General features: G+C 45.5%; 3 protein-coding genes and 2 pseudogenes across 3 annotated transcripts; 4 read left to right on the top strand and 1 right to left on the bottom strand.

Annotated features, from left to right (window-relative positions):
* Window positions 1–481: 481 nt before the first annotated feature.
* LOC100821208 lies at window positions 482–7,863 on the top strand (annotated as a pseudogene).
* Window positions 7,864–9,159: 1,296 nt separating this feature from the next.
* LOC100820910 lies at window positions 9,160–10,629 on the top strand (annotated as a pseudogene).
* A 1,621-nt stretch (window positions 10,630–12,250) lies between these two features.
* LOC100838095 (ribonuclease H2 subunit C) lies at window positions 12,251–15,482 on the top strand. Its single transcript, XM_003570025.4, has 4 exons — window positions 12,251–12,427; window positions 12,522–12,614; window positions 14,436–14,611; window positions 15,069–15,482. The coding sequence occupies exons 1-4, from the start codon at window positions 12,286–12,288 to the stop codon at window positions 15,132–15,134; spliced, it is 477 nt and encodes a 158-aa protein (XP_003570073.1). The 5' UTR covers window positions 12,251–12,285; the 3' UTR covers window positions 15,135–15,482.
* Window positions 15,483–15,717: 235 nt separating this feature from the next.
* Window positions 15,718–19,136, bottom strand: LOC100836032 (porphobilinogen deaminase, chloroplastic). The gene is made up of 5 exons (XM_003570019.4): window positions 18,838–19,136; window positions 17,617–18,022; window positions 16,988–17,191; window positions 16,293–16,470; window positions 15,718–16,201 (listed from the first exon to the last, which is right to left on the bottom strand). The coding sequence occupies exons 1-5, from the start codon at window positions 19,002–19,004 to the stop codon at window positions 16,083–16,085; spliced, it is 1,074 nt and encodes a 357-aa protein (XP_003570067.1). The 5' UTR covers window positions 19,005–19,136; the 3' UTR covers window positions 15,718–16,082.
* Window positions 19,137–23,303: 4,167 nt separating this feature from the next.
* On the top strand, window positions 23,304–25,391 carry LOC100833581 (peptidyl-prolyl cis-trans isomerase FKBP17-1, chloroplastic). The gene is made up of 4 exons (XM_003570011.4): window positions 23,304–23,621; window positions 23,931–24,053; window positions 24,663–24,779; window positions 25,050–25,391. Exons 1-4 carry the CDS (start codon window positions 23,367–23,369, stop codon window positions 25,173–25,175), a joined length of 621 nt encoding a protein of 206 aa, XP_003570059.3. The 5' UTR covers window positions 23,304–23,366; the 3' UTR covers window positions 25,176–25,391.
* The last annotated feature ends 2,525 nt before the right edge of the window (window positions 25,392–27,916 follow it).

The raw sequence follows: 27,916 nt of genomic DNA, 5'->3' as shown, positions 1-27,916 counted from the left end.
TCATATTAATATGTTGCCATATAATCTGATTGCCTGGTACCTATCAAATCAAACATACCATGTTTACAGCTTCTAATCTTTTTTGTTTTTTTGACAGTTGCGCGAGTGATTGGTAGGGGTTCAGAAATTATTCAGATTTAGAATGCTAAAGATTGGTCATTGAACTTGTTCAGGCAGGCTTCAGAGCAAAATATGTGTCCTCCTTTGCTTCAGAGTTCAGAAGCTTCAACGACCAGGATTCAACTTTATATGTACATCTGGATAGGATAGCACAGAACGACTGAGATTATATCTCTTACAAGCGGCGGCAAAGTGACAAGGCACCTGGCCGGCATGGCTTGCACGCAACGGGCGACGTGGCTCATTCTACAAGGAAGAGGTGACAACGGGGTTTAATTAGCAGATTCAGAGGCAAAGCTTTATCTTCTTTTTTCTTTCGAAAAGGGGTGGAAGAAGATTTAGAGGCAAAGCCTGTAGCTTATCAGAATTCAGAAGCAGGCGCAGCAGCAAGGCCATGGCGTCTCCCCAGGCCGGCCCCGTGGCGTTCAAGGACGTGTTCCCGGAAGGCCACGACGCGCCGCTGGTCGATCCCCTGCCGGAAGCAGGCCACGTCGGCGTCGACGTGGAGGCCCTGCCGGACAACCCGACCCACGGGCTGCGGCTGTACCAGGGCACCTGGGTGCCGGAGAACTGGGTCGGAGGGATGGCCCAGATCCAGAGCGGCGGGCTCGCGGCCCGGCCCGGCGACGTGGTCCTCGCCAGCCCGCCCAAGTGCGGCACCACGTGGCTCAAGGCGCTCGCCTTCGCCACCATGGCGCGCGCGGCGCACCCGCCCGGCGCCGCCGACCACCCGCTGCTCCGGCACTCGCCGCACGAGTGCGTGCCGTTCATGGAAGGGTTCTTCGGCGCCGGGTGGGGGAACAAGCTGGACGCGCTGCCGTCGCCCAGGCTCGTGTCCACGCACATGCCATACTCTGTTCTGCCCGACTGCATCAAGAGGAATCTGGGCTGCAAGATCGTCTGCGGGTGTGTTTGGTTTAAGCCCCAACAAGGCCTACCAAAAAGTTGGCAAGTTTTGGCATGATCAAAACAAAAGCATGACCAAAATTTTGGCAACATGATATTGTTTGGATTGCAGCCATCGTACAATGACCAATTTTTGGCAACCTTTTTAATTCTACATTTGGTTTGTAGCCAACTTAGTACTCAAACGGTTAAGCATCATGTTTTAATTATTCATTGAAATTTTTAGCACGGTGTACTTCTCAGCGCAATGTAAAGACTAAGATCTTTGGTAATCATGGATTAAAGAAAGGTTTTTTTTTTCTGCTACGTTCGTTTGTGAGAGGATTAGCCGCCGTGGGAATAGGCTGGGGTAAGCTCACAAAAAATAAAAAAATGGAATAGGCTGGGACCCACCATCGATGGATGGATTAGAGGGAGAGCGGCCCTGCCAATTCTTGGGCGATGCTTTCGCCCGCCCTCCGACACGCTAATTCTTCCATAGGGAAGCCACAGGCGCGCCCGCGCTGACCTGGGCGAAGCAACTTTCGGGTCCCGATCCAAATGATGACCAAATGCAGCGGGCGAGCCAAAATATTGGTATGGCCAGCTTTGACTCTGAAGCAAACATTTTTCATTTGTAGATAAATATTGTAAATTGAGGTTACAGTACCTGTTAATCCAGCCTGATTCCTACCTCCATTTCACACATCCACGTTAAATAGCCTTGGCTTTTTTCATTTGAGTAACAACCTTACAGGCCGGTACACCATTCTAAACTTAAAATCACACTGACCATATATATAGGTCAACTTTGTTCTTCTTGTTTTACCTCGTCTAGTATAATTAAATACTAAGTCAATAGTCAAGGATGGAACTATAAGCACAAAGTCAAGATGAAACCGTGAATCTGAGGATATGATCGCAGAGGATATGTTGGCTGCTCTTAATTTGCTGCATAATGGAAGTAGGCCTGGACATTTTACTCGTTACTCGGAGAGTAGCTCGACTCGTTTGATACTCGGCTCGTTAAGAGCTCGTCTCGTTAGGCTAACGAACAGAGTAGAGTATCTCCTGAAACTCGCTAACACTAACGAGCTTAACGAGTCGAGCTAACGAGTCTCGCGAGCTGCTCGTTATCCGGCGAAGATCAATCGAACAAACCCTGTTACTTCGTTAGGCCCAGCAGTTCACTCCCGAACAGGCATCCCAACAAGCTATGCCAAGCCCACGAGGCCAAGAGTCGTTAGGGCAAAAGCCTACTCGAAAGGCTTCGTCAACCCGCAGTCACGCACGGTCGCACAGGGTCACAGCGCATGAGCACAGAGTCCTCGCCTCCTCGATCACCCCAGTCACCCCCGCCGCCGCCGTCCCTCCGTCCTCCGGCCGCCGCAGCCGACCCCCAGAGCCGGATCCAGCCGCAAACCCGCAGTACGTCCGCAAGTAAGCACCCCCGCTCGGCCCCTCCTCCTGCCTCCCTCCTCTCTCTGTCCTCTGGTTCAATCGGGGACCGCATACCACTGACCTCTCTTTCTCTCACCTGCAGGCTGCAGCCTCGCAAGTGGCAATGGACTCGGCGAAGAAGAATCGAGGGTGGCGTCCTCCGAAGTCTTCGTCGAACTCGCGATCGCGGTCAGATTCTCCATCAACAGCAACAAAGCCAACAAAGCCGCCACCACGAGCCCAAGGTACTGGACAACCTGTACCAGCACGTCCTCAAAGACCTAGCTACGTTGATGACCGAGAGGCGCAAGAAGATGCAAATACAATCCATGACCGAGAGGTGCACGACGCTGATGAAGATTTGGTAAGTACTAGTGTCTTTTGTTCTGTCAAATTGATTATAAATGGAACCATTTGATTGCTGTGCTATATGGTTGTACCCAATTGGTAGTTATTCATCTCATTGTCTTCCTTTTTGGTAGTTATTCAAGCACTGAATTATTTGTGTTTAAACTTTACTTTATTAGGATGAATGGATAGAGATTGAAGATGTTGATGAGGCAGAGAACCATGAGAACGACGAGATGTCTGATCATTGTCGTGGTGAGGATAACAAAGAAGAAGGTGATGATGTTGTTGATATCACGGAAACTCAGATGTCAAGGACAAAGGTTGCTGCTGGGAAGAGAAAGAAGAAGAGTGGGGTTGCTGTAGTTGCAAAGAAGAAAACTAGGGTGAAGCGTGCAGAATGTTGGAAGTACTTTAAATTGGTCAAAGCTGTATCAAAAAGGAGACCAGATGAAGTTGTCGAAAAGGCAAAGTGCTTAGGCTGCTTAAGTTTGTTGTGCTATCAAGGAGGGACAACGAGCTTGAACAGGCATAGGGATTCATGCTATCAGATCCAGAATAAAAGCCAGGTGCCTCTCTCATCGTTAACCATGAATATGATCATGCTGAATGCAAGATGATCATTGCAAAAATGATAATTGCACATGAATATCCTTTTAGGATGGTAGAACATGCATGGTTCAATATACTCATGAGATATATGAATGCATCATATAAATTCATTGGTAGAAAGACCATCTGGAAAGAATGCATGAAGGTTTATGTTTCTGAAAAAAAAATACTCAAGAAGAAACTTAGATCTGTTGAAAGCATTACTTTGACATGTGATCATTGGACTTCAAATCAACATTTGTGCTATCTAGCCGTGGTTGCCCATTTCATAGATGACGAGTGGTGCATGCAAAGCCGTGTTCTTAATTTTATTGAGCTAGATCCACCACACTCGGGCATTGTTATATCTCAAACTGTTTTTGAGTGCTGCCAACAATGGGAAATAGAGGATAAAGTAATCACTATGGCTATGGATAATGCATCCTCCAATGATGTAGCTGCTGTTAATTTGGTGGGCAAGTTTGCCACTAGGAGCTCACCTAATTTCGTGCTTGAGTATTTCCATGTCCGTTTTTGTGCACATATCATCAATCTGATAGTCAATGATGGGATAGCACCTCTTGCACCTTTGATTTCCAAACTTAGAGAGACTGTGAAGTACTTGAAGAAGTCACCGTCTCGCATGCATAGAATCATGAGTATTTGCAAGTCCCTTAACATTCCAATTGGAAAAGGGTTATGCCTAGATGTTGCAACAAGATGGGGCTCTACAAACAGAATGCTAGTTGCTCTCAAACAATATATGCCAGCTTTGAATGAGTATGCACTAGTGGATTCTACCTATGCATGGAACCCTAGTAATCGTGATTGGAATTTATTTAGCACTATTCAGCCCATATTGAATTCATTTGCTGAAGTGACCACATTTTTATCTGGATCAAATTACCCCACCGGCAACATCTTTTATCCATACATATTAGATGTTAAGATTGCTGTGAACACACATGCTATTCCATCAGAGGATGAGGGCTTGAGAGCAATGGGTAAAGCAATGCTTGATAAATTTGACAAGTATTGGGACAACAGCTATGCAGAAGAGCAATTATATGACAATGGGAGAGATAGAAGAAAGAAGAAGAAGAACGTGATGGTGATTGCTTGCATTCTTGATCCTCGGTTCAAGTTAAAGCTTGTGGAGTATTGTTTTAAAGAGCTGTATAGAGAGAATAAAGGATCACGTGAGGCAGAAGACATAAAAACAGAATTCTCTGCTCTTTTTTCCAAGTATGAGATGCAACATTGAGAGAAAAATGGTGAGAACAATGAGACTAGACAAACTTCCGTAATTTCAGGCGATTGAACACTTCCATTCTGACCTTGCTTCCAAAGAAAGAGAACCCGCTGGATATTTAGGAATTCAGACCCATAAGCTTGATCCACAGCTTCTCCAAGATTTTCGCCAAGCTTCTTGCGTCAAGACTGGCACCCAAGCTCCCTTTATTGATCTCCAATGCTCAGAGTGCCCTCGTGCAAGCCAGAAGCATCCACGAAAATTTCAAATTGGTGTCTAATGTTGCAAAGTCCCTTCACAGGAAGAATAGGGCGGCCGTGCTAATGAAGATTGATATCTCCAAGGCGTTCGATACTCTCTCTTGGGAATTTCGTTTAGAGATTCTCCAAAAAAGAGGCTTCGGTTCCCATTGGAGATCCTGGATTTGTGGCCTTCTTGCGTCTGCTCAAACCTCAACCATGATCAATGGCAGGAGGGGTGACCCCATTTGTCTCGCCCGGGGCGTTCGGCAAGGAGACCCTCTCTCCCCGGCTCTTTTTATTCTTGCGATGGATGCCTTGCATGCTATGCTTCATTGGGCATCTTTCCACAACTTGATGGCTGATTTGGGCCTCCACCGGGATGTCCCGAGATCTTCCATTTATGCAGACGACGCAGTGCTCTTCTTCTGGCCACTCCCCTCTGACCTGACAGTTATTTCATCGATCCATGGTCTGTTTGGTGACTCTTCCGGCCTCATAATCAACCTCTAGAAGTGTTCCATCTCCTGCATTCGTTGTGACGATGATACCTCAGATTGGGTGGCTGACCATTTTCGGTGCATCTGAAAAGATTTTCCTATCACATATCTGGGCCTCCCGCTGTCTACCGGTCATTTGCGCAGGGCGGACCTTTGGCCGTTGGTTGATAAGTTCACTTGCAAGCTGAAGGGCTGGAAGCCGAAGCTTCTCTCCACTGGTGGTAGACTCACTCTTGCTCGCTCGGTGCTGATGGCGCTTCCTCTCCACCTGCTCTCAGTCCTCCAACTTCCTAAATGGGCACTGACTATTCTGAATCGCAGATGCCGTGCATTTGTGTGGCGAGGAGAAGAAGAGATTAATGGTGGCCATTGTCTCATTCCGTGGTCCAGAGTTTGCCGCCCCCTGGAGGTTGGTGGTCTTGGTGTCCTCAATTTACAACTCTTTGGTACCGCTCTCCGCTGCAGATGGCCCTGGCTGCGTTGGGCAACCTTGCCACGCCCATGGTCCCTCACCCAGACCAGGGACGATAGTGATGCTGTCTCTATTTGCAATGCTGCCATATATATTCAATGGGGGGACGTAATCGAGTCAGATTCTGGACTAATAATTGGCTTCCGGGTGGACGCACCTTGCGAGATTGGGCTCCGGTACTCTTCTCCTATGTCCGCGACTCTGCATCTCCGTAGCTACCGCCCTCCACAACAACAGATGGGTTGGCGACATTAGAGGTGGCATCTCAATGCAGGCCCTTGTTGATTATCTCAAGCTTTGGGACATTGCTTCCGCGACATTCCTTTCGGTTGGCCAGCCCAACAAAGCGATCTGGCGATGCTCGCCCAATGGAGATTTCTCGGTTAGCTCCGCCTACCGACTCTTTTTTATGGCAAACACTCGCTTCGCCTGCGCCAAGCCCATTTGGAAATCCAAGGCTCCTATGAAGTGTAAATTCTTCATGTGGCATGTCGTTCACAAACGCTGCCTTACCGCCGATAATTTGGAACGGCGAGGCTGGCCAAATAACCAGCATTGCACCCTGTGCGTGTCCGAAAATGAAGATTGCTCTCACCTGTTTGTTCACTGCAGCTTCACTCAGTAGCTTTGGGCTCGCCTCAGACTCTGGTCGGGTGCCAACCTCCCCATTCCAGGAAGCCCTTTCTTGTGCACTGAAGACTGGTGGACCTCAGCCAGAAAACAAGCACCCAAGCACTTGCGCAAGGATTTTCACACATTCACGATTCTGGTGCACTAGAGGATTTGGAAAGAACGTAATTCCAGAATTTTTCAGCATGAGGCTAGCACAGTCAACCGCGTTTTTGATCTTATAATTGACGACCTTCAATTTTGGAGAGCAGCTGGTTGTATTGTTGCTTTGTAAGGGGCCGGTTGTCGGTGTTTCTATCCCTTCTGGCTGGTTGTTTTGTTGCCTTGTTAGAGTCCTGTGTTTTTCTTCCTCTGTGATGTCGCAGTTCCAGTCTGTCTGTGGTCACTGTTCTCTGAACCTGGTGGGCGGCACCTCGCTGCTCTTGCTGTACTACTTCTTTTCCTCTCTAATAAAAAAATTCGGCCACTGGCCCTTCGAACCGTGAATCTATCGGAGATTAGTTTTTTTTTGACGAAACAGCCACATCGAGTTATTTATTGCCACTAGAAGTGCTGAGAGAATCAACCCGAAAAGAGTACACATAAACACAAAAAAGAATAACGAGAGGAGTGTTGGGGTTTAGATTACAGTACCAAAAATGAAACTACGGTACATCTCCGGAGACGAGCTCGCCAAGCCCAGGAGAAACATCGCCCGAGGAAGGAAAAGCTTATGTTGAAAGGTGTATTCGGACATGTGTGAAACAAGGAAGCTAAAGGACTGAAGGCTTAGCCTCCCACTCAAGTTTCGTGTTTTTTTTTCCTTGTTGATCTCCTGTGAAAGAAAATAACATTGATGATCAGGGACCCAAAGGACATGGTAGTCTCAATGTGGCACTTTGTCCGAAAAATTCAACCACTGTCTCGTTCTCCGACGTGTTCGAGTTAACATGCGAGGGAAAGTCTACTTGCGGGCCTATTTGGGAGCACATCCTCGGGTACTGGAATGCAAGCAATCGTATCATCAATGTCGGCGATGATAACCGGCCTGAGCCAGAGGCGCCAACGAAGACGCTAGTCCTATTCCTGAGGTATGGAGAGATGTTGCAGGACACAGTCAGCAATGTGCGGAAGCTGGCGCAGTTCCTCAGGCAGCCCTTCTCTTCCGCCAAGGAGGAATCTGGTACAGCGAAAGCCATCGTCAAGTTGTGCAGCTTTGACGGGCTGAGTGGCCTCGAGGTGAACAAGACAGGAAACGTAGGGTTTCGTGTTAGGCTCCTGCGCCAATCTTTCTTCAGGAAAGGCGGTGCCGGGGACTGGGCAAATCACATGACGCCTGAGATGGCGTGCCGCCTCGACTCCGTGATGCGAGACAAGCTCCATGGATTGGGTCTTCATTTTGCATAAATGTACTTGTCTTAGTTTGCTCGTGGAAAAGTAACAAAACTTCCTGGATTTCTTAACGGATATTGTTGTTGCCTTTTTATTGTTACTGGAACATGAAGGCACGCGGTGCCGCGCCCGTCTATTATGACAACATATCAATCATGGATGAAGAATGTTACAAATTGTTCAAATATGTGATAAAAATTTAGTGGTTGGAGTTACAGTGTCTTGACACAGTTGATGGGGCAAATTTGTTCAAAATAAGAATTGTAGAAATTTGTTCAAACATGTGCAGAACAGATCAAAGGGTAATCATCCATCATCTAGCTTACAGTTGGTATATGTGTGTTTTGGTATATGTATGTTCGTTCAGATTTTGGGAGAGTTGGTGATTATTTGATTGCATCCATGGTCAGGGCTAATTGTTTACTGATGAGTCAGGATCAATTGTTTATTGAAGTGGCAAGAAAGCGTAGCCGTGGTAGAGCAGAGTTGTTTGTGTATGAACTTCTAGTGCACTTGTTTGGTTGAACTTTTGGCTGTCTTGGTTAACACACTGGAGTGTTATTAATGAGCCGATGATTGAGGGTGAATAGCATGTTATTAGTACTCTCTTAATTGCCCATGCACCCCGCGTGCACCATTATATTATCACAGGCAAAGACTCTTCTACAGACTTATTCGATCCTGCAAAGGAAATGGGTTTTCTTTTGCGTTTCTGATTCAGATTTTGATGCTTCTAACCCTTTAAAAATCACATTACTTTTAAAAAGTTAAAAACAACAAAATCTGAAACAGAATCCCAAACAAACAGGACCAAAAAACCTATTTTTTCCCGGATTCCTACCAACAGAGTACAGCCCATGCATCCTGCGCGCATCATTTCGGTCGGGCTGAAACGTATTTGGGCCTGCGTGGTTCCATGGGTGCCTCCTCAAAAAATGCAGATTTTTTTACATGTAGTGGTTACACATAAACTAACTAAATCAGTTGATAGATTAGGGACTCAATCACTCAAAAGTATAAATCTGAAATAGTTAAAGGGACATGATATGCAACATGCCAGCAACCGACATGAATCGGGACCTTTGCGTACGATTGTGCCGCAAGGTAAGGTAACCAGCACGCCAAGCTAGGCAAGGCAGCACTCACTATTAGCTATACTCTCTCCTATCCATATTACTTGTTTCAAATTTGAAGAAATATAAATGTATCTATGCTAAAAAGTGTCTGTATAGATGACCATTAATATAATATGGATCGGAAGGAGCAGTACATGCTTAGCCGATCGATCGAGCAGCTACCTAGCAGGCAGCCATGGCATCTCCCCAGGCCCATCTTGGCGCCGGCCCCGTGGCGTTCAAGGACGTCTTCGTGGACGGCCACGACGCGCCGCCGCTTCCCCTGCCGGAAGGACACGTGTACGTCGACGTGGAGGCCCTGCCGAGCAGCAACCGGGCCCACGGGCTGCGGCTGTACCGGGGCGTCTGGATGGCGGAGAACTGGATCCGGGGGATAGCCCACATCCGGAGCGGCGGGCTCACGGCCCGGCCCGGCGACGTGGTCCTCGCCAGCCCGCCCAAGTGCGGCACCACGTGGCTCAAGGCCCTCGCCTTCGCCACCATGGCGCGCGCCGCGCACCCGCCCGCCGGCGCCGGAGACCATGGCAAACACCCGCTGCTCTGGCACTCGCCGCACGACTGCGTGCCGTTCATCGAGACGTTCTTCGGCGCCGGGTGGGGGAACAAGCTGGACGCGCTGCCGTCGCCCAGGCTCATGGCCACGCACATGTCAAAGTCGCAAGGAAATAATCATTCGAATAGCAGTGTTCATAGTGTTTTTTTTTGTTTTGCCTTTTATCCCACACCCATCTACTTTATTGATGGCTTGTAAGAAAATAACAAAGTTGATGATCCGGGACCCAAAGGACATGGTAGTCTCAATGTGGCACTTCATCCGAAAGATTCAACCACATGTCTCCTTCTCCGACGTGTTCGAGCATGCCTGCGAGGGCAAATCTCTCTGCGGGCTTATTTGGGACCACATCCTTGGGTACTGGAACGCAAGCAGCCACACCGTTGACGTCGATTCTTGAGGTATGAAGAGCTGCTGCGTGAGACGGCCGGCAATGTTCGAAAACTGGCACAGTTCCTTGGGCAGCCCTTCTCCGTTTCCGAGGAAGAATCTGGCATGGCAGAGGCCATCGTTGAGCTTTGTAGTTTGGACAAGTTGAGTAGCCTCGAGGTAAACAAGGCAGGCGAGATGGGGTCGCATGTGAAGTTCTCAAGCCAGTCTTAGGGGCTGTTTGGTTGCCACCTGAGACAAACACGCCTGACCTGAAGCCTGAAGTTTCAACTGCTTGCCTCGCCTAAAGGACCTGACAGCGCAATTAGCCTGGCTCAGGCCACCGAAATTGGAGGCCTGACTCCGGCTGTTCAAAGCTACGCTAGAACCCACCTATGCCAACACAAGGATAACTCTGACACAACACATGATGCAGTAGCCTTTTCTACTAAAAATGTATTAGCATTTGTGAGGCCAGCAGCACCAACCAAAACAGCTATGTCTCAGGCATGCCTGTACAAGTAAAAATCATCAACTTCTCAAGCTAGTCTCAGGTCAGCTCATTTTCTCAGGCATGGTCCTCAGGTAACGAACCAAACAGCCCCTTACTTTAGAAAAGGTGGTGCCGGGGACTGGACGAACCACATGACGCCCCAGATGGCGCATCGCTTCGATGATGTGATGTGGGACAAGCTCCATGGATCGGGTCTAGCATTCACATAAGCTTAATAACTTAATTTGCATGTGAAAATGTACTTGTACTTGTGGGACTTTTTAGATTGTAGTTGGGTTGCTTATTTAAGACGAGGGATTACCGACAAATGCGTTGATTGATACACACAACCATTTTGTTGCAATGTTCAAGATTCTTACAGTTCAACGGTTACAAAGTGCATACAAAAACATTCTTTTTCTATTGCGAAACTGACTGATTTTTAGTTAGAGATGAGTTAACGTGCTCGACCGTCAGATCTTAATCCAAAAATATCATGCAGGAGAGAGGAAAGATCATGTGGCAACCAACCCGCATCTGGCTGTTTGGTGATCTCTATAAATCTTTAGTTTTCACTCCGAGGGGAAGAACCATGTCGACTTAGTTTTATTCTTCAGGACATGATAACATCCACCTGACGGAACTACACTAGTTTCTTCTTTTGAAAGGCGCGGAACTGCACTAATTTCGCCACTCATCATGTCATAGACGACAATAGGTGGGACTGCCGTTGACATTCAGCTTTTGGCAATCGGCACATGTGCAAAACCGATTGGAGTAGACACGGCTCCATGCCAATGCCCACTCGTGGCCGAGCAGAAACACACGATTACCTCCTCGGAATCTTGGATCATCGTAGTGCTCAGGCACCACAAGCGCCGCGGAGCAAGCCCGTCCAATGAAGAGAGTCTGGCCGCCCAAGTCCTTGACCTCTGACCACCGACCCTTGTAAAAGTCCGCCTCAAACACCCGCAGATCCATCGCCTGCCGCCGATCGGCCATATAATTCGTCACGCAAGGGATGCTCCATCGTACCATGAGCAGCTTCTGCTTGTCCGAGGACGTCAGAAGGCAGCGCTGGACATCATCGTCAGCGCAGCTGGTTTGTTGTTCCATGACAAGGACACAGTACCTCCGAGATAGTATCGGCCTCTCTCCTCCGACCAAGTCATGGGCAAAGAGATTCTCCGTCGAGTCTACGGCGATCGAAGAGCTTCCCATGGCAGAAGGCTATATCGTTGTAGAGAAAGCTCGACCCATCACCAAACGGCATGCAGTAATAAGCTCCATTTGAGCATGGAAGCGTGTTGGTGCCCGGCTGAAGAAGAAATACAGACTTGAAAACACCGTTGCCAAAGAGCGCGACGACGACACCAACTCTCGCCACGGTAGCAGACGATGCCGGATTCACAACGGCGGTCGGGGTAGCGGTAGCGGCATGCTGGCACCTCTATGGATCGCTCCATCCAAGGATGGAGGAGGAGGCAGCCTCTAGGCATGACGAAACGACCGCGCCGCTTATTGGCGACGATGTCGCTGTCGGCAAGGCTATGATGGACGCTGCCGTTGCCGAGGTTGATGATCGACGGCAACGCCAGCGAAAGAAACGGGCGTTGTTGATGTGTGGCGGGTCCGAATGGGATGCGAGACGGGAGAGGATGTGGCCCGCGATCTCCGGGTTTTTTTTTTTTTTAGGAAATACAATCGATCTCGCTTGATGGACAATACACACACACTTTTTTTAGAAAGGAATATGCGTGCAACTGCTCTAGCGGCCTGATACTGCTAATGGGCCGCACCGTGGAAAAGCCCAGGTAAGCGGCCCTTTGGAATAAGCCTCTCTAGGCGTGGCGGCTGCGCTGAATCGAAACCCCCCGCCCCGAGCCATGGAGCAAGCCACCCCTCCCGCCGCCGGCGTCGACCTGTCCCCGGCAGGCGCCGACCTCGGCCGGGTGCACCTCCTGCCCTGCGGCATCAGGCACAGCAGCGCCGCCGCCGTCTCCGACTACTTCAAGCCCAGGGACACAGGTCGCTTCCCTCGCCCCAAAGATCTGGGCTCCCTCTCACCCTCTTGTCTCTTTTGCCCGCTTGGTTCAAGAGATTGATGGGTTCCTGAATGTAGGTGTGGAGGTAGAAGGGGTGAGGGTGGAGGAAGCCTTCTTCCGCGGGAGGAAGCTGCAGGGCGCCACCGTCGCGCTCCCCGATGGCTACCGAGGTGAGCTGCTTCGATGTGGACTTCATATTCAGTTCGAAGCTCTTGATGTGACATTTTGGTCGATTCGTAGGCTCGTAGCAAAGTGTGCTTAGTCATGGAATGATGGGTAAAAAAAAAAAAACCTGCACTGCATACTCCAACTCTCTCTCTGCCGAAATCGTGCTCTCCTTATTATCGGTAGATTGCAGAAATTATGTGTGCGCTCCTGCTCGAAGTGGGTTATGACTTGACCGTCGTTACAATTAGTGAAAATATACTTAATTTGATCCTGCAATTTTGTGCTGTTAGATTGGCATAATCCATTCCAACAATCTAGTGCAGTAATGCTTATATTGGAAGCCGTCACAAGGAACATGAAGTTTTGTTTTGTTTACTGCTGAAATGGTCACTGAATGGTGACCGTGATCTTTCTCTTTTGTATCTTAGATATCAAATCTGTATGGACACAGAAATCTTAGATATCTTATTCGTCACAGAATGGAATGCCTTCTGGGAATACTAGGTTTGTTACAGTGATGACATGATAGTGATGGTTGGTGGTTATGGTCCATCCTTCTGCATCCTCAGCACAAAATCAGAGTTGGAACTACATGTCATGTTGATGAAAAAAGTTTGACCAACTCCACACGCTCCTTCCGAGCTAGGCAGTAGCTCTCTTCCTCCTCTTGCTCGTCCTCTCCAGAAGCCTCGTTGCTTGGCGAACTGCCGTTAGCCTCGCCTGCCTCCCTTCCCCTCTCCTCCGCTGGCGCCGCCCGCCGGAGTGGAAGGGGAAGGGAGGCATGTGCGCGTACAGTAGTAGTTAATGGTTTGTTTCCGATGTGTTTGCCATCGCCGTCCCGGAGCTCACGGCAAGGAGGTCCATGGAGTTCGCTTGCTACTGCTGCCAGGTTCTCTGGTGATGGTGCAGCTACCTTCTTGTTCTTCCTGGTGAACATTTGTTTCTTGCTCCCTTTAGATCTGGCTGTTTCCCCTTCCTCGATCTGGCCCTGGTCAACGATGGTGGCCAGGCTTCCGGAGAAGAGGAGGTCTGTGCGACGCGCAGATCTAAAGCGTCCATGGCAGAGCGTCGGTACCCGTCCTGCTCTGCTCTATTTTCCCCTCCTTTGTTGCTTTTCTCTAATAAAAGTTCCCACTTGGAATCTGCCCCTCTTTGATGCTGGAGCCATGGATCCAAAAATTATCAAGCTCCACTGCATCTTGTGCTTTAATTTTCTATGGATCTGGCCATCCGAGGGCCTTATTTGGTGCGGACACCTTGGTGTCGATACGGTTCTTCTTATCAGGTTCTCAAAATTTTGTTGGCAAGCTACGCCTCCTGTCGAGACCTCAAACCTCCCTTATGGGAGGCCCAGTTCCTGGTCCTCGGTTGCGACGGGAGTATGGCAGTCTCTCCTCGTGAGATTTTGGCACCTGAATCAAGCTTTGCAAGAGCTAGTAGCCGACACATGTGCTCCTTCAAGAATTTGGGCGCCGGCAAGCATATTCCTCCGGCTCCGTGGTGAGCGTCTTCGGAGGCAGTGCAGTGAGTTGATCTCGCTGTTTGGCAATGGGGTGACTACGTCGGACATCTCCGGTGCCGGCGACTCTTCGAACTTCGCCTTTGGGATTTCTGTTGTTCTCACACGTTGCCCCCTACGTGTCGCTTCCCTGCGTGGTTGTGCGACGCGTGGGGTTCTAGGCAGCCTTGTAATATTTCTTTACTTCTTAGTCCAGGCTGCTGGGGCTTTCGTACCTTGTCTGAATTAATATATCAAGTGGGCTCTTTCAAAAAAAAAACATGTTATGTTGATCGAGTTTGTGGTTCTTTTAAAATCTCTTTAGGTTATGTATTGGAGAAGAAGAGTGCAGCAAAGGATATGCAGAACATGGATGGGGATGCTAGCAATTTTGTATCCCGCGCAGAATTCCAGAACATAACTTACTGGAATCATGATGCCATGCCATCAGCAGAAGATCCTCTCCCACGCTGCTTTCATTGGTTAACCATTGCTAATGCAGTGAGTATTTCTTTCCAGATTTCGTTTGGCCCATTTTGAGCAGTTGAGTTCTTATGCTTCTGTACTATTTGGCTTCCATCACTCAAATTTTTGATAAATTCCTATTGGGCACGCAGTTCAGGGTCAGGGTAAGGCACGTAATACAATTTGTGGTGAAGTCGATATGATCCATGCTCATGAATTAACTTGTACCCTTGCTTAGTGAGTGTTGATTGTATCAGTAATTTCACTCTGTTGATACAGTCTAATGTTCTGTATTTTTGTTTGATTCTTTATTGATATTTTATTTCTGGACCTACTTGTGCTGAGCTTACAGTTGATTGCCATGCTATCTGTTTGTTTTATCAGTCGTACTTTAAATTTGTTTAGGCACAATAATAAGTACAGTAGTAAGCATCCACTGAAAGAACTTTTGGAATTATATCACTGTCCTAACTAGAGGTTCCTGTTCGTGCAGATGCACAAGCCAGTGACTGCCGAAGAGCTGGCTAACATGTCAGCCACGCCGAACCAGAACAGCTGACCAAGATCCATTACATAGTAAATCTGTAATTTGGTTCTAGCAGGTGAATCGTCCCAACAACCAACCTAACAAGCAAATTTACTACTACAATGAACTTGGAGATGTTGGAATGAAAAGTGAGCCTGTGAGGGCCAGGCACTCTGTTTGTTCCATGTTCTCTTCTTGAATAGGGAAGTTCCTGCATCGATGTAATGTTATGTTTAGTAACTCTTGTGCTCTTTCCTGTTCTACAGTCAAGATCCCCTCTCAGGCTATCTTACCTGTAATGTTGTGATACCGTGCCAGTGTAAACTTTAAATTTGTAATGGCTTAATATGATGTGCAAAAAATTACAGTGCCTTTATATGATGTTGCAAAATTCATAATTTAGGTCTATCAAATGATACAATAAAGAATACTTCTGCTCCAAGCCTTCAGAAAAGGGCCACAAGGTCAGTATCATTTTCACAAAATCTTCCAATATTGATAGTATATTTAGCACATGTGTAGCACCAGAGTAGCACCAGGTATGTCCTCAAAACATCAGAACCAGAGTGAATATTATCCACAGTATGTACCAACGATAGGTGGTGGGATTCATACATAAACAAGTTCAATTGGTTGCCTTATTGTAGATTTCGCTGGACTCGTGAAAGGACCAGTTTACAGGATAATAACCTTGGCAAACAGAAAATTATTAACCAACTATTTCTTGGAAAACAGCAATATTACGTCAGATTACAATGTTACAACAACACAACGTGACCGCGCAGAAGCCTCTTCCAGAATTTGATGAATTGAAGGATACCAAACCGCTGAACCGCATTCTAAATTCTAACCCGCAGTGCTAACAAAAACAGAGATACATATTTGAATGGGACAGCTCAATACGTGGTACAAACTTCTATCGTAACTATGAGAATAAGATAAAAAATAAATTAACACTATTCAGGCGGTGGTGGATATTTTTTATTGCAAGCCATCAAAGAAACCAGGCCCAGCCTTTGATTTCAGTTCATAGCCGGCATCTTGGCCAAGCGCAACCATGTCATCAAAAGTATATGTTCCACTTCTTGATGTCTCATATACTGTAAGAAGAATAAAGGAAGGCAAAAAATTGTCACTCTATAATAAATGCAGCAAATTCAATCATATTTCTAACTGAAAAATATATGATACCTATAGATCCATCTGGTGAGGCCAATAGCCCCCGGAATGAGCAATTGCCATCCTTATCACGGTAAGCATATGCCGCAATTGGAGTTCGGCAGTTACCATCAAGAACCGACAAGAATTCTCTTTCACATGCAACAGCTAATCGGGTATCTTCATGATTCAAAGAGGATAGATAATCCATCTACAAAAAGAAAAATGCAAGGAGGGAGGTCTCAGCATCTTTAGCTAGAGCCTAGAGGTGTGCATAAAAAAAATTACTCAGCCAAGAAGCTAGTGTGTTCTGCACAGCTCCAGGGCATTTGTGGAGAACACAAGACAAAACAGAAATATTCAAAATCCATGCTCTGTGAGTAGTTTCAAATAAAAGAAGTATCCTCTAAAAAAAGTAAGCAATATGGTTGGGTAAAAAAATAACAAACAAAAGGATTTGGGGCTGTGCTAGGCAAATAAGATGTGAGTAGTTGGTTGACAACACAGACTTGGGTGCAATTGTATCTGGGTGTTAAGAACATGATATGGTACAGTGGCCAACAAAGAACATGACGTACAAAATTGAGCTTACAACTTAATCAGAGGCGCATGCAAAATTGATGAACTAAAATGTAGCAGCATAATGCAGTACAAGCCAGATTTGGATATGGCAATATGCATTCAGCAACTATGATTGTTAATCTACTTTGAAACATTAGAAGACCTACCATTTTGTCATCGTTGGTCCTGCAAGCTATTCCGATAGCACCTTGAGCAACTGCTGGTAGCATCTCATCCACTGATAATACAGATGTTGCAGTTTCCGCCATGTTCAACCGTTTTAGTCCAGCCAGTGCCAACAACGTAGCATGGACATCTCCTTCTTTGAGTTTCCTTAACCGTGTCTGAACATTTCCTCTAAAGTTAACAACCTGAAAAGTAGTCAACAGTGTGTCATCATTAGTCAACAGTGTGTCATCATTTTTAAGCACTACTCAAACCGACAAGAATCTCTAATCAAAGCTGCTAGTTAAATTAATAAAACAGCACATATTACTACACTAGAAGACTAGGAAGTAGTCCGGGATTCTATACAACAAGAAACAAAATTGCAAGAATATCTCCTCGGCACATATGTGACATGAAACGACACACCTTCACAACAGCAATCTACAAGTATACATTCTTACACAAGAGTTCTCAGGTAGCATTATATACGGAAAATAAAAATGTATGAGTTTGCAGTGCTGGGGACCTGGGGTAGCAGTGATTATTTAAAGCATGGAAAACAACTACGAACAGACATAAGAAAAAAAAACTTGTATTGCATGAACGCAGTCATCGCACGTAAACTTACTTTTAGAGATGGATATTTATAAAGAATCTGAGATTGCCTCCGAAGGGAAGCACTCCCAACAACACTGCCAGCAGGAAGCTCCGCAAGAGTCTTTGCATTCAAGCATATGAATGCATCTCTCACATCTTCTCGTGGGAGGTTACAGGGCAATATCGTGCCTTCTGGTAGATATGTTGGGACATCTTTCATCGAGTGAACAGCAATGTCAATCCTTCCCTGCAAGAGTGCATCGTCTATCTCCTTGGTGAATAAACCCTTGCCTCCTATATCTGCCAGGGGTTTGTCCAAGATCATGTCTCCTGTGGTCTTTATGATGATAATCTCAACAGCACCATCTTCAGCTAACTCTGTGTGTGCAGCTTTCAGTTTCTCCCTAGTTTCATGAGCTTGTGCAAGTGCAAGAGGACTGTCCTACATAGCCAATAATTTGAATTATAGACTCGCATATTTAAGCAAGATGATATTCTGGTACAGAAAACAGCAGTGGAAGCACATCCAACAGAACATTGAAAAAGACAGCTAGAATTCAAAAATATGCTTCTCTTGGGGGTTTCTACCTCGAGTTCTTTTCTTTTCTTCAGCTTAAAAAATGAAGGCCAAAGCAATGCAAGCTTCCCAGGAGATCCAAGTCGAAATCAGATTCACTAAGCCAAAACAAGCAAAAGGCAGCTAAAAGCTACACCGACCGTGTATACACCCACATGGAACACACAGCTAGTTGATTAAACTCAAAAACACCAAAACGTCTCATATTGGCCCCAAATCGCACAGATAACATCTGCAGGTCCAGTTATGCTGATGGCAAAGAGTCCACTATTCAGCAGTAATTAGCACTACCAGGGTCAACGGCATGCTGCTCCGATGATATATCACGATTCCAGCGAAACGGGGCTAAAACGCAGATCTTGGTAGCCATTCTCACCAATTCGCATCTGAATTCACCCAGATTTCACAGTATCTGGCATCTGGAAACGCGATCGGATCAGAGCCGCATCTCAAAACCCAAATTCCCAGGACACAAAATAGGCAAGAAAAAAAAGTAAATCTACGAACCCCTCAAAATCACAGACAACTCCTCCACTACATTGCAACCCCCGAATCACGACCGAGTAAGCACATCAAGGCACGGGTTTTCACGAACTCGGCCGCAAAATTCGCCACCATCCTAGGCTCCAATCCCAAGAAGAAAGAAACACAGGGCAAAGGTTCGAATTTGTTCACCTCCCGCGCGTGCCAATCCGGATGAGGGAGACCTTGGGCTGCGCCTCGGCCTGGACGGCGACGGCGGCGCGCACCACCGCGGGGCACCTCCGGCGAGGGCGCCCGACGCAGGTCGGCGAGCCGAGGAGGGAGTGGTGGGCGGTGGTGGTGCACCTCAGCGTCGCCATCTCCGGCGGGAGGAGGAGAGGAGTGTGTTCGGCGAGGCGGAGGAGTTGCTAGAGAAGAGGAGGAGAAGGGTGCCTGCGCTGTCTGTCGGGCTCGGCGGGGGATGGATGAGAGGAGAAGATAATGCAAGGGAGAGAGATGAGGTTTATTGGATCTTGTAGGTATGTCAAAAACATATCTCTAGTCGACTTTAAATTAAGACACGTGCAAAAAAACAAACATGAATGGATGCGTAATGTAAAAGAAATTCATGAATGAATGTGTAAAGGTAAAAAAAACGATAAATCTATCTGGGGCACGTGCCCAGCCTTGTCTTTCGGTACGACATTTTAAACTTCGTGCATACGAGAGCGAGCGAGAGAGAAACCAAGGCGAGCAAGCGAGAAAGGCTACGCGATGCAGCGACTGGATTTGAGAGAGAGAGAGAGGGAGAAGGGGGAAAGAGAGCGGCAGCGGCATGCTCACAGCGAAGGCAGAGCGTGGCTAGAGGGCGGGGTGACTCCAGGCTTGCAGCTCCCGTTTGCCGTCGTGGTGGTCTGCTGCAGTGCTGCTACACCAGTGACAGGGCACACCTGAAGCGCCGCACGGCGGCTGTGCGGGGGTCAGTCGGAAATCAATGCCCTCGCGATCAGGCAGGCCCGGTATAGCATGGGACGCCCTGATTTTCCTCTGTTTGATTGGCAGAATTAATTGGGAAAATTTCATGATTTCAGTTTACAAATTGAAAATGATAAAAGAGATAACAGGGAGAAAAAAAGATGAATCGGTTCGTGGGGTGATGGGAAATAAAGTCCCAACTTCAATTTAACGAGAAAAGGTCAGAACGATGGAATCGAAGGAGAGATCAACCACGTCTGTGGAGTTAATGTAACAAAGCAAACCTGCCACAGAAGGAAGACGATATAGGGGATTGCGAGCTCGTTAGGGAGATGGGCCAGGAGGTGGCCAAGCACAAGAGGAGATGAATGGGCTCCAGCCCAGGTACATGTAAGCAGTTTTTGAGAAAATACTGGTGTAACCATGATCGATATGACTGTATGGATGCTTGCAACAAACACAAAATTGTCAATTAAATATAATTAAGCATAGTTAACTTGATAAATAATTATGGATAAAACGGCAAGTAGCCGTAGGCATTTAGGTCCAATTAACCTGACAAGAAGCCATTGCTAACCCGGCAAGTAGACATAACCAACTTGGCAATTAGGCACTGCTAACCTGACATGTAGACATAACTAAACTTGCAATTAGACATTGCTAACCTAACAACTAGACATAATTAGCCTAGCAATTAGGCATTGCTAACCTGATAAATAGGCATTTGGCAAGTAGCCATCACTAACCTGGCAAGTAGGCGTACTTAACCTGGCAAGTACGCATAGCTAACCTGGCAACTAGGCATTGTTAACCTGGCAAGTAGTCATAGGTAACCTGACAACTAGACATTGCTAACCTGGTAAGTTGGCATAGATAACCTGGCAATTAGGCATTTCTAACCTGGCAACTAGACATTGCTAACCTGGTAAGTAGGCATGAACGTGGCAATTAGGCATTTCTAACCTGAAAACTAGACATTGCTAACCTGGCAAGTAGCCATACGTAACGTGGCAATTAGTCAATGCTAACCTGGCAACAAGATATTGCTAACCTGGTAAGTAGGCATAGGTAACCTGGCAATTAGGCATTGTTAACCTGACAAATAGACATAGTAAACCTGGTGACTAAGAATTGCTAACCTGACAAGTAGACATAGTTAACTTGACAAGTATGCATATCTAAGCTGGCAAGTAGCTATCGCTAACCTGGCAAATAGGCATGTCAAGTGGGCATAGTAAACCTGGCAAGTAGACATAACTAACCAGACAAGTAAGCGTTGTTAACCTGGCAAGTCGGTAAATACGCATCGCTAACCAGACAAGTAGGCATGGATAAGCCGGTAAGTAGGTGCGCATAATCTGGCAAGTAGACACAATTAATCTGACAATCACACACAATTAACATGTCAAGTTGGTGTGGATAATCTGGCAAATAGACACAGCTAACCTGACCATTTTACACAATATTTTAACGATTTTTTAATGTGAAAATATGCGCAATTTGGAAGGACAAACAAAACGGATTCTTACGAGAGGAACACCGCCGCTGCGTAGTCTCCTCTGCAAACAAAAAAGGTGAAGTGAGATGAGCCAGAGACCTAAGCCAAACGCTACTGCCGGTGCCTGGAGCTGAGCTAGCTGCGAGCCTGCGAAGGAAACGCGCTGCGAGGCTATGCATATGCTTCTTTTTTTTTTTTTTAGCGAGGCTTGCCTAGCACGCTAGGCTGCTTCCGGCTGCTGGGCTAGCGAGGTGCTATTGGGCTACTTCGGTGGGCCGGCTGGCTGCTACTGCGCGCGGGAAGGCAGGCCCTGCTGGTCTGCCCAGCTGGCTGCAGTGCGTGCGGAAAGAAAGCGCTAGCGCAGCACGGGAAGGCGGGCGCCGCTGTGAATCGTTACGCATCGACGCCGCTGCGTAGCACGGTCCAAAAAAAAAAGGTGTCACAAAGTTAACTATACATGATTATGAATTTGCGTCAGTTTTCGGTGTCGCACAGCACCTCACGGGTGTTCTTATTCTTCCGGTTTTTGGGTCTGCATTTGAAGAGGCAGTCACTAACGTGTATGGAAAAAAAATCCTTCAGTCATTGGTTGGGAGATACTAAAAGAAAGTTGACATAGATATATTTGGCCATTTTTATTTATTTATTTCCAATTTTGTTTTTCTAAATAAATTATAACAAATTGTAATGCATACCTCATATTCATTCTCGTACATAGTTTGCCATGTTTGTCAGTCCCATGGTTCACATGTTATAGTTCAAAGTATACGTATTTTAACAAAGTTTTTCATGACACTGGTGATATTGTCTGTCAAATTTTCTATGACAATCACAATTCATATGAGGTTAGTCGTGATAATATTGAGCATTAACCTAATATGGTCTTGACTCTTCCATAGTGATTAAGTGTTGTCTAGCTTACCCTTGATCTTTGTTCACTATCTAGAGTGAGGGATTTCAGAACGCAAGAACAAAATAAACATAAGAAATAACATAAGAAACAAGATCATGTAAATTGCTTCAGGAAGTCAACTAGATGCTGCATAAGAAAAAGAAACCATGTTAATATCACGTAGTAATCGATAAGATAGTAGAAACGAATTTAAAATTGCTTTTCTTTGTTTAGGTTTGGTTTTCTCTAAAATCTATACTAGTAGTAAAATTCAATTCCTATAATTTTTTATTTGTTCCTCCAAAATATATTTTCTTCCATGTGACGGCCTCCCTTTGTTTTCCACATATTATTATGTTCCTATTGGCTCTTCCTTATCAATTTATTTCAAATCTTATCAGTATTTTCTTTGATTTTTTTCCTTTTTCCGCTCAACAAAAAAGAATCATCGCTTCTAACGTGGTGGAAAAAATGAAGCTAGGCTATGTTTGGTAGCTCAGTTTTTTCTCAGTATTTTGAGAATACCACGGTTTTTAGATATACTCTAGTTTTATATACATAGAGGTGTTTGGTCATCTAAAAAAACTACAGTTTTAATACCAAAGTATTCCCAAAACTGAGGTATTTCCTTTGTATAAAATAAAGAGGTCCAGACCTCTTTATTTTTTACAGAGCATGGGAGGAAAAAAGGATCCCGTCGTCGACGCATCTGGCTTCCACATCCTCGCCGATGGCCATTGGATGGTTGCCGCTGCAGATCCATGATCTATGCGTGGCCACCGCCGCAGCTCGCCGCCGCCGCTGCAGATCGAGGTGTGTCCTCTTCTGCTCTGGCGGCCGCCCTCCGCCACTGCTGGCGTCTCCCTCTGCCAATCGCCTCGCCCCCCCCCCCCCCCCCCCCCGCCGCGGGTCGCCGTGCCGCCGCCCTCTGTCGGTCGCCACGCCGCCCCTCGCTGTAGGTCGCTGTTTGAAAAGAGGAGCATGGGACACAGAAGAGAGAGCTCGGTAGAATGGAGGGAGACGGGAGAAGAGGAGGAAGGGGGGACGAGGCGCGTGGATTAGAAGATAAGCAGGAGCAGCGATGGGGTAAGGAGGAAGGGACAGCAAGGGACCGAGGGGTCACTGCTGCTGTTGAGAGAGAGAGAGGGGAAGAAGAAGATGTGCTGGAGAGATGTTTTTTTTTACAGCACCACCAAACACATCAATGTATTCTGAATACTCCAATATACTTGAGTTTATCAAAACTGCAGTATTTTAGATCTATAGTCTAAAAAACTGTAGTATTGCAAAACTATGGTTTTTAAAATACTCTACTATCAAACATACATAAATCCAGAAGTAAATAAACAAAAGAAAAAGGAAATAGCGGCGGCGTCCATGGTCCGTACTGCCGTCGCCGTCGCCGTTCCGGCGCTGCCTCCTCTGAAAACAATAACCGGAAACCTAGATTCAGCACCACCTTTCACGGTCACAAGAAGACGCCTCCTTCTCTTAGCATCCACCGTGTCCTCCCTCCCCACGGCTGCCGCCTCCGCCGCGGCCCCTCGATTCGGCGAGATCCCCAGCTCCGGGGGCGTGAAGGCGCTAGACCTCCGGGATGGTTCCGGCGAGATCCCGGTCGACGGCGACCAGGTAAAGGGCGACGCCTCTCTGCAGACTTGGTGCTTACTAGCAGCACGCTTCTTACTCCGTAGTTCTTAGTTGTCCTAGTTAACCAAGCTTACCTTGAAAATTGAAATTGCTCAAGTTCATTACTTTGATACTTACTAAGCTATCATGATACCAACAAGACTACAGTTTAATTTCTTCTTATGATCGAGGAAGACTTACAAATAAGTGCAGTGATTTCTTACATGTAACACTGTAATATTTGTGGCTTGAATGTTGTTAATTTTGAATAGGGCATACCATATGTTCTTATGGTTCCCTGCTTGTTTGAAGGTTGCAATTCATTATTATGGGAGACTGGCTGCGAAGCAAGGTTGGCGCTTCGACTCAACCTATGATCACAAGGATGAGAGCGGGGATCCAATGCCTTTTGTCTTCACCATTGGGTCTGGAAAGGTAAGATAAGGGTTTCGATAGGACTTTTCACAATAATAGATTATCAAAAACTTTGTGTCTGAATCACAGTACCGCACTACATCATGTAAATTTAGTTAGTGGAAGTCTGAGGCTATGACATATTGGAGTTCTTCTGTTCTCATCGTGAAGGAGCTTTGCTGTTTTCTTTTTGCGAATATTTTATGGTACTTTCTAGTACTGTAGCTATAGTACTAGCTTACAAGAAAGCATGCCAAAATAATGAATTTATTCTCCCAGAATTCCATTGGCTAAATAACAATGTAGGGATTTCCAAAGGAAAAAAAAGGAGGAGAGGGAGTTTTTTTTTGCGAAGAGGAGGAGAGGGAGTAATATCAGCTACTCTTGTTCTTTGGTATAGTCACTGCAGACTAACTGAACATTAGTTTCAAAACCATTAAACGCATCTCATAAAACATTCTGTTGTTATGGCTCTGGATCTTCCCTGGGAAATTATTCATCACTGTTGGTCTTGATGTGGATTTCTCTTGTTTACCTGATATTCTGGTAAATATATTTCTTGGGATGTTCGTTTCTAGAGTCCTTTTCAGGGTGATAAACTAGCCATAATTTAATACCTAAGCCTTGCAGGTTATATCTGGTATTGAAGCAGCAGTGAAGTCCATGAGAGTCGGTGGTCTTCGCCGTGTGATCATTCCCCCATCACAGGGATACCAAAACACATCACAAGAACCAATTCCCCCTAATGTAACTTCTTTGATTCCACAATTTACATTGATTATTTTATTTTGCTCAAGCTCATCTGGAGTTTCTCCAATCTAGGCAATTCCTAGTATCCAATGTGTTCCTTTCTGCTGTACAAGTCATGCATTCAGAAAGATGTTACCCTAGAACTATTAATGTTGTACCAACTCATGCATATGGATGTGTTTAGGTTAAGAAGATCCCATGTAAGTCGCCAAATGATGTGACAAGACATCATGGAGATACTAATTTTGTCCGTTGTTTCATGTGCAGTTCTTTGACCGGCAGAGATTATTTACTACTATATTCAACCCGACACGGCTCGCAAATGGCGAGGGTTCCACTCTTGGTACGGTCATCTTCGACATCGAGCTAATAAGCATAAGGCAGCATACATAACTCATGTGCTTTGCCAAGGCTACAGGCTGATTATGCTTCTGTAAATGTAATATGGAGAATGTATAGTGATTTCCTCCACATGTTAATCATTCTAAATCGCGCAGATACAGATGCTGTCCTACAAAAAGTAAGAACACTGTAAAAAAGGTCATTCGAAATCACTTCAGTTCTCACATTTCATCATTTTGCTGTGGTAATAACCAAATATCCGGTATCTTTTTCTGCTCCTCCATTCTTAGCTCAAACCAGAATCTCATATTATTTTTTGTCGAAAGACTGGTGGTTGCTTTTGACAAACAAAATATTATATATTATAGATGCTGTTGCAGCAGAGAACATGTTATGTGATGATACGCTGCTAGTGCTAGCTACTAATAATCAGCACTGGTCTTTCTCCGAATTTGTGAGAAAAATAATTAAGATTCTCTGCAGTGCATACCATGTGAAATTTAGTACTCTCTGTCTTCCTGATTATGATACATTTGTCCCTATTTTTCTAGGGAAAGAAGGGTAGATCTACATTACTTAGTAATGATGAAAACAAAAAAATTCAATGCACCCAACCCTATGAATTTCATAGAGAGAAAAAAATTGAAATTGCTATTTTGTTTTGTAAGTTTTCTGGAAAAAGAGAGTGTTATGTTTGTGCTGGTCATTATCCTCTGTTCTAAAATGTTGATATAAAGAATACCGGCATCACTGCATCGACGTTGCTAGATCTACCGTGAGATATACTTACATAAGGTATATTTAGTTTTATTTGAAGCAACATTTATCAAGAACTAGTAATGAAAATATCTACCAGCAACCTCAACGCCAGAGTTCTTGAGGACGTGTGTGGGGTACTGGGTTGTGTGTGGGTAGCCAAATGGAACGGTGTGGTGCGGTCATATTCTTTCACTTTAAACATTGTGGACAACTGTAATGGGTTTTGCTCAAATTTTTCGCTAATTATCTAGGTGTCTCTTCTGCTTAATTAATGAATAGAGGCATTTGGACTCCGGTTCAAAAGAAATATTAGTTTGATGATCATGTCTTTTTTTTCAGAACTAAGATAGTGAAAAGAGTTTTACCATGACTTTAAATACTAAGGTACATCCAACAAACCAAGAAAACACACAAACACAAGTGGAACATCCCCAAAATGACCTATAAATCATAAATCACTATTTATAAGGTTCGTTAGAGCCTCTTAGCATTGGCAAACCAGCACGACATGTACTCCGATCCGATGGCTTCCGTGGACGTTCTAGAGATTATATACAAGGTCAATGGGTTCATTGAAAACTATACAGTTTTCCTTCCCTTTCAGAACTTTCAAGAAACAAAAACAATTGTAACCAGACTATCCAATATGTTCTTCGATCATCTTATGTGATAGTACCTCTTTCTCTCCCTGGATTTTGTCACCAATCTTCAAACTGCACACCGATTCGGTTTTATGTTCTACTACATATATCAAGCCATTGCAAATGCAAGTGAAGCGGCCGTCCACATTTGATTACATGACATGTATGTTATATTTGGCACAAACCGTTGAAATAAGAGAGGGTATGGATGGTTTGGCGAGGACAACACAAAAAGATCTTAAACTCGTATAGTCTAGTTAGTTAATCACTCGCAAAACATGGGTATTGTGCTAGTCATGACTCCTATGTGAGGGCTACCATAATGCTATGGAGTTGTCAGGTCTCTTTAGACCTAGGTAGTTGTATCGGTAATAACTTATACATGGTGTCTACAAGAATGCTATGAAATTGCCGAAACTTTGAGGAACCCTTGAGTTGGCCAGATAATAACTCATTCATGATGCTTACTAAGATACTTTGCAGTCGACAAAATCTAGGAAAGTGTAAAGTTGTCACAATAAGAACTCATGTATGTTGTCTACCTAGATGATATGGACTCACACGGAACTATAAAGATGTTCTGATAATGATTCATACGTGGTGCCTACTAGGATATTATGAAATAGACAAAATCTGTGGAGTTGTAAAGTTCTCCTGACAATAATCACACGTGGTGTCTAAGAGGCATTCTATGAAATTGACGCAATCTATAGAACCGCAAAGTTAGACTGATAACAACTCATACGTGATGTCTATCGAGACAATACAAAATTGACAACGCCCGCAAAGCTGTAAAGTTGTCCAGATAATGACTCCTGCGTGGTGGCTACCAAGAAGCTATGAAATCGACAAGGTCCGGCCAACCGGAAAGACGTAGCGACAATAACTCATATGTGGTGGCCACCAAAATAAGAAAGAGGATGATAAGCATAGAGTAGCATGAAATCCCACGTTATTTACTAACGCTCCCGTGCACGGAAACCTTGTAAATGTCAAATATAACCCCTTGCCCCCTCTCTCCTCTATAACTCGAGCATTTGCTATTCTCTTCTTCCTTCCTCCCCCGCCCGTCCTCCCCTCGCGACGGCTTCCCGCTTGCCCCAAATTCTCCGGCGTCGATTTCTGTCAAAGGTGACGAGCCTTAACCTGCTCCGATTGTTCGTAGAGTTTTGTTCTATCATTTTATCAAAATATATTCTTTCCTGGTATGAGATACTCCAAAGTCTATTTTACCATAAATTTGTTTGCTATTCATTTTGCAAGAAGTAAATACAGAAAATTGGGATCCATCTGTACTAGTAGCAGCTTATGATGGGAATGGCTCTTGTTTATTGCTTGTAATTGTTGCCATGAAATTCCAGCTTTTGAAAATGATGACTGTGTATGTGTGCT

This window comes from Brachypodium distachyon, chromosome 3 (genome assembly GCF_000005505.3).
Source record: "Brachypodium distachyon strain Bd21 chromosome 3, Brachypodium_distachyon_v3.0, whole genome shotgun sequence".
NCBI classification, from domain to species: Eukaryota; Viridiplantae; Streptophyta; class Magnoliopsida; order Poales; family Poaceae; genus Brachypodium; species Brachypodium distachyon.
This window is presented reverse-complemented; position numbering and strand designations above follow the sequence as displayed.

Excerpts from the sequence above, each read along its gene's own strand:
- LOC100838095 (XM_003570025.4), top strand. The coding sequence starts at position 12,286 with ATGGAGCAAGCCACCCCTCCCGCCGCCGGCGTCGACCTGTCCCCGGCA. Across the intron at positions 12,615-14,435 it reads GCTCCCCGATGGCTACCGAG|GTTATGTATTGGAGAAGAAG; the intron begins GTGAGCTGCTTC and ends AAATCTCTTTAG. Across the intron at positions 14,612-15,068 it reads GGTTAACCATTGCTAATGCA|ATGCACAAGCCAGTGACTGC; the intron begins GTGAGTATTTCT and ends CTGTTCGTGCAG.
- LOC100836032 (XM_003570019.4), bottom strand. The coding sequence starts at position 19,004 with ATGGCGACGCTGAGGTGCACCACCACCGCCCACCACTCCCTCCTCGGC. Across the intron at positions 18,023-18,837 it reads CGGATTGGCACGCGCGGGAG|TCCTCTTGCACTTGCACAAG; the intron begins GTGAACAAATTC and ends TATGTAGGACAG. Across the intron at positions 16,471-16,987 it reads GGACCAACGATGACAAAATG|ATGGATTATCTATCCTCTTT; the intron begins GTAGGTCTTCTA and ends TTCTTTTTGTAG.
- LOC100833581 (XM_003570011.4), top strand. The coding sequence starts at position 23,367 with ATGGTCCGTACTGCCGTCGCCGTCGCCGTTCCGGCGCTGCCTCCTCTG. Across the intron at positions 24,054-24,662 it reads TCACCATTGGGTCTGGAAAG|GTTATATCTGGTATTGAAGC; the intron begins GTAAGATAAGGG and ends TAAGCCTTGCAG. Across the intron at positions 24,780-25,049 it reads AAGAACCAATTCCCCCTAAT|TTCTTTGACCGGCAGAGATT; the intron begins GTAACTTCTTTG and ends TTTCATGTGCAG.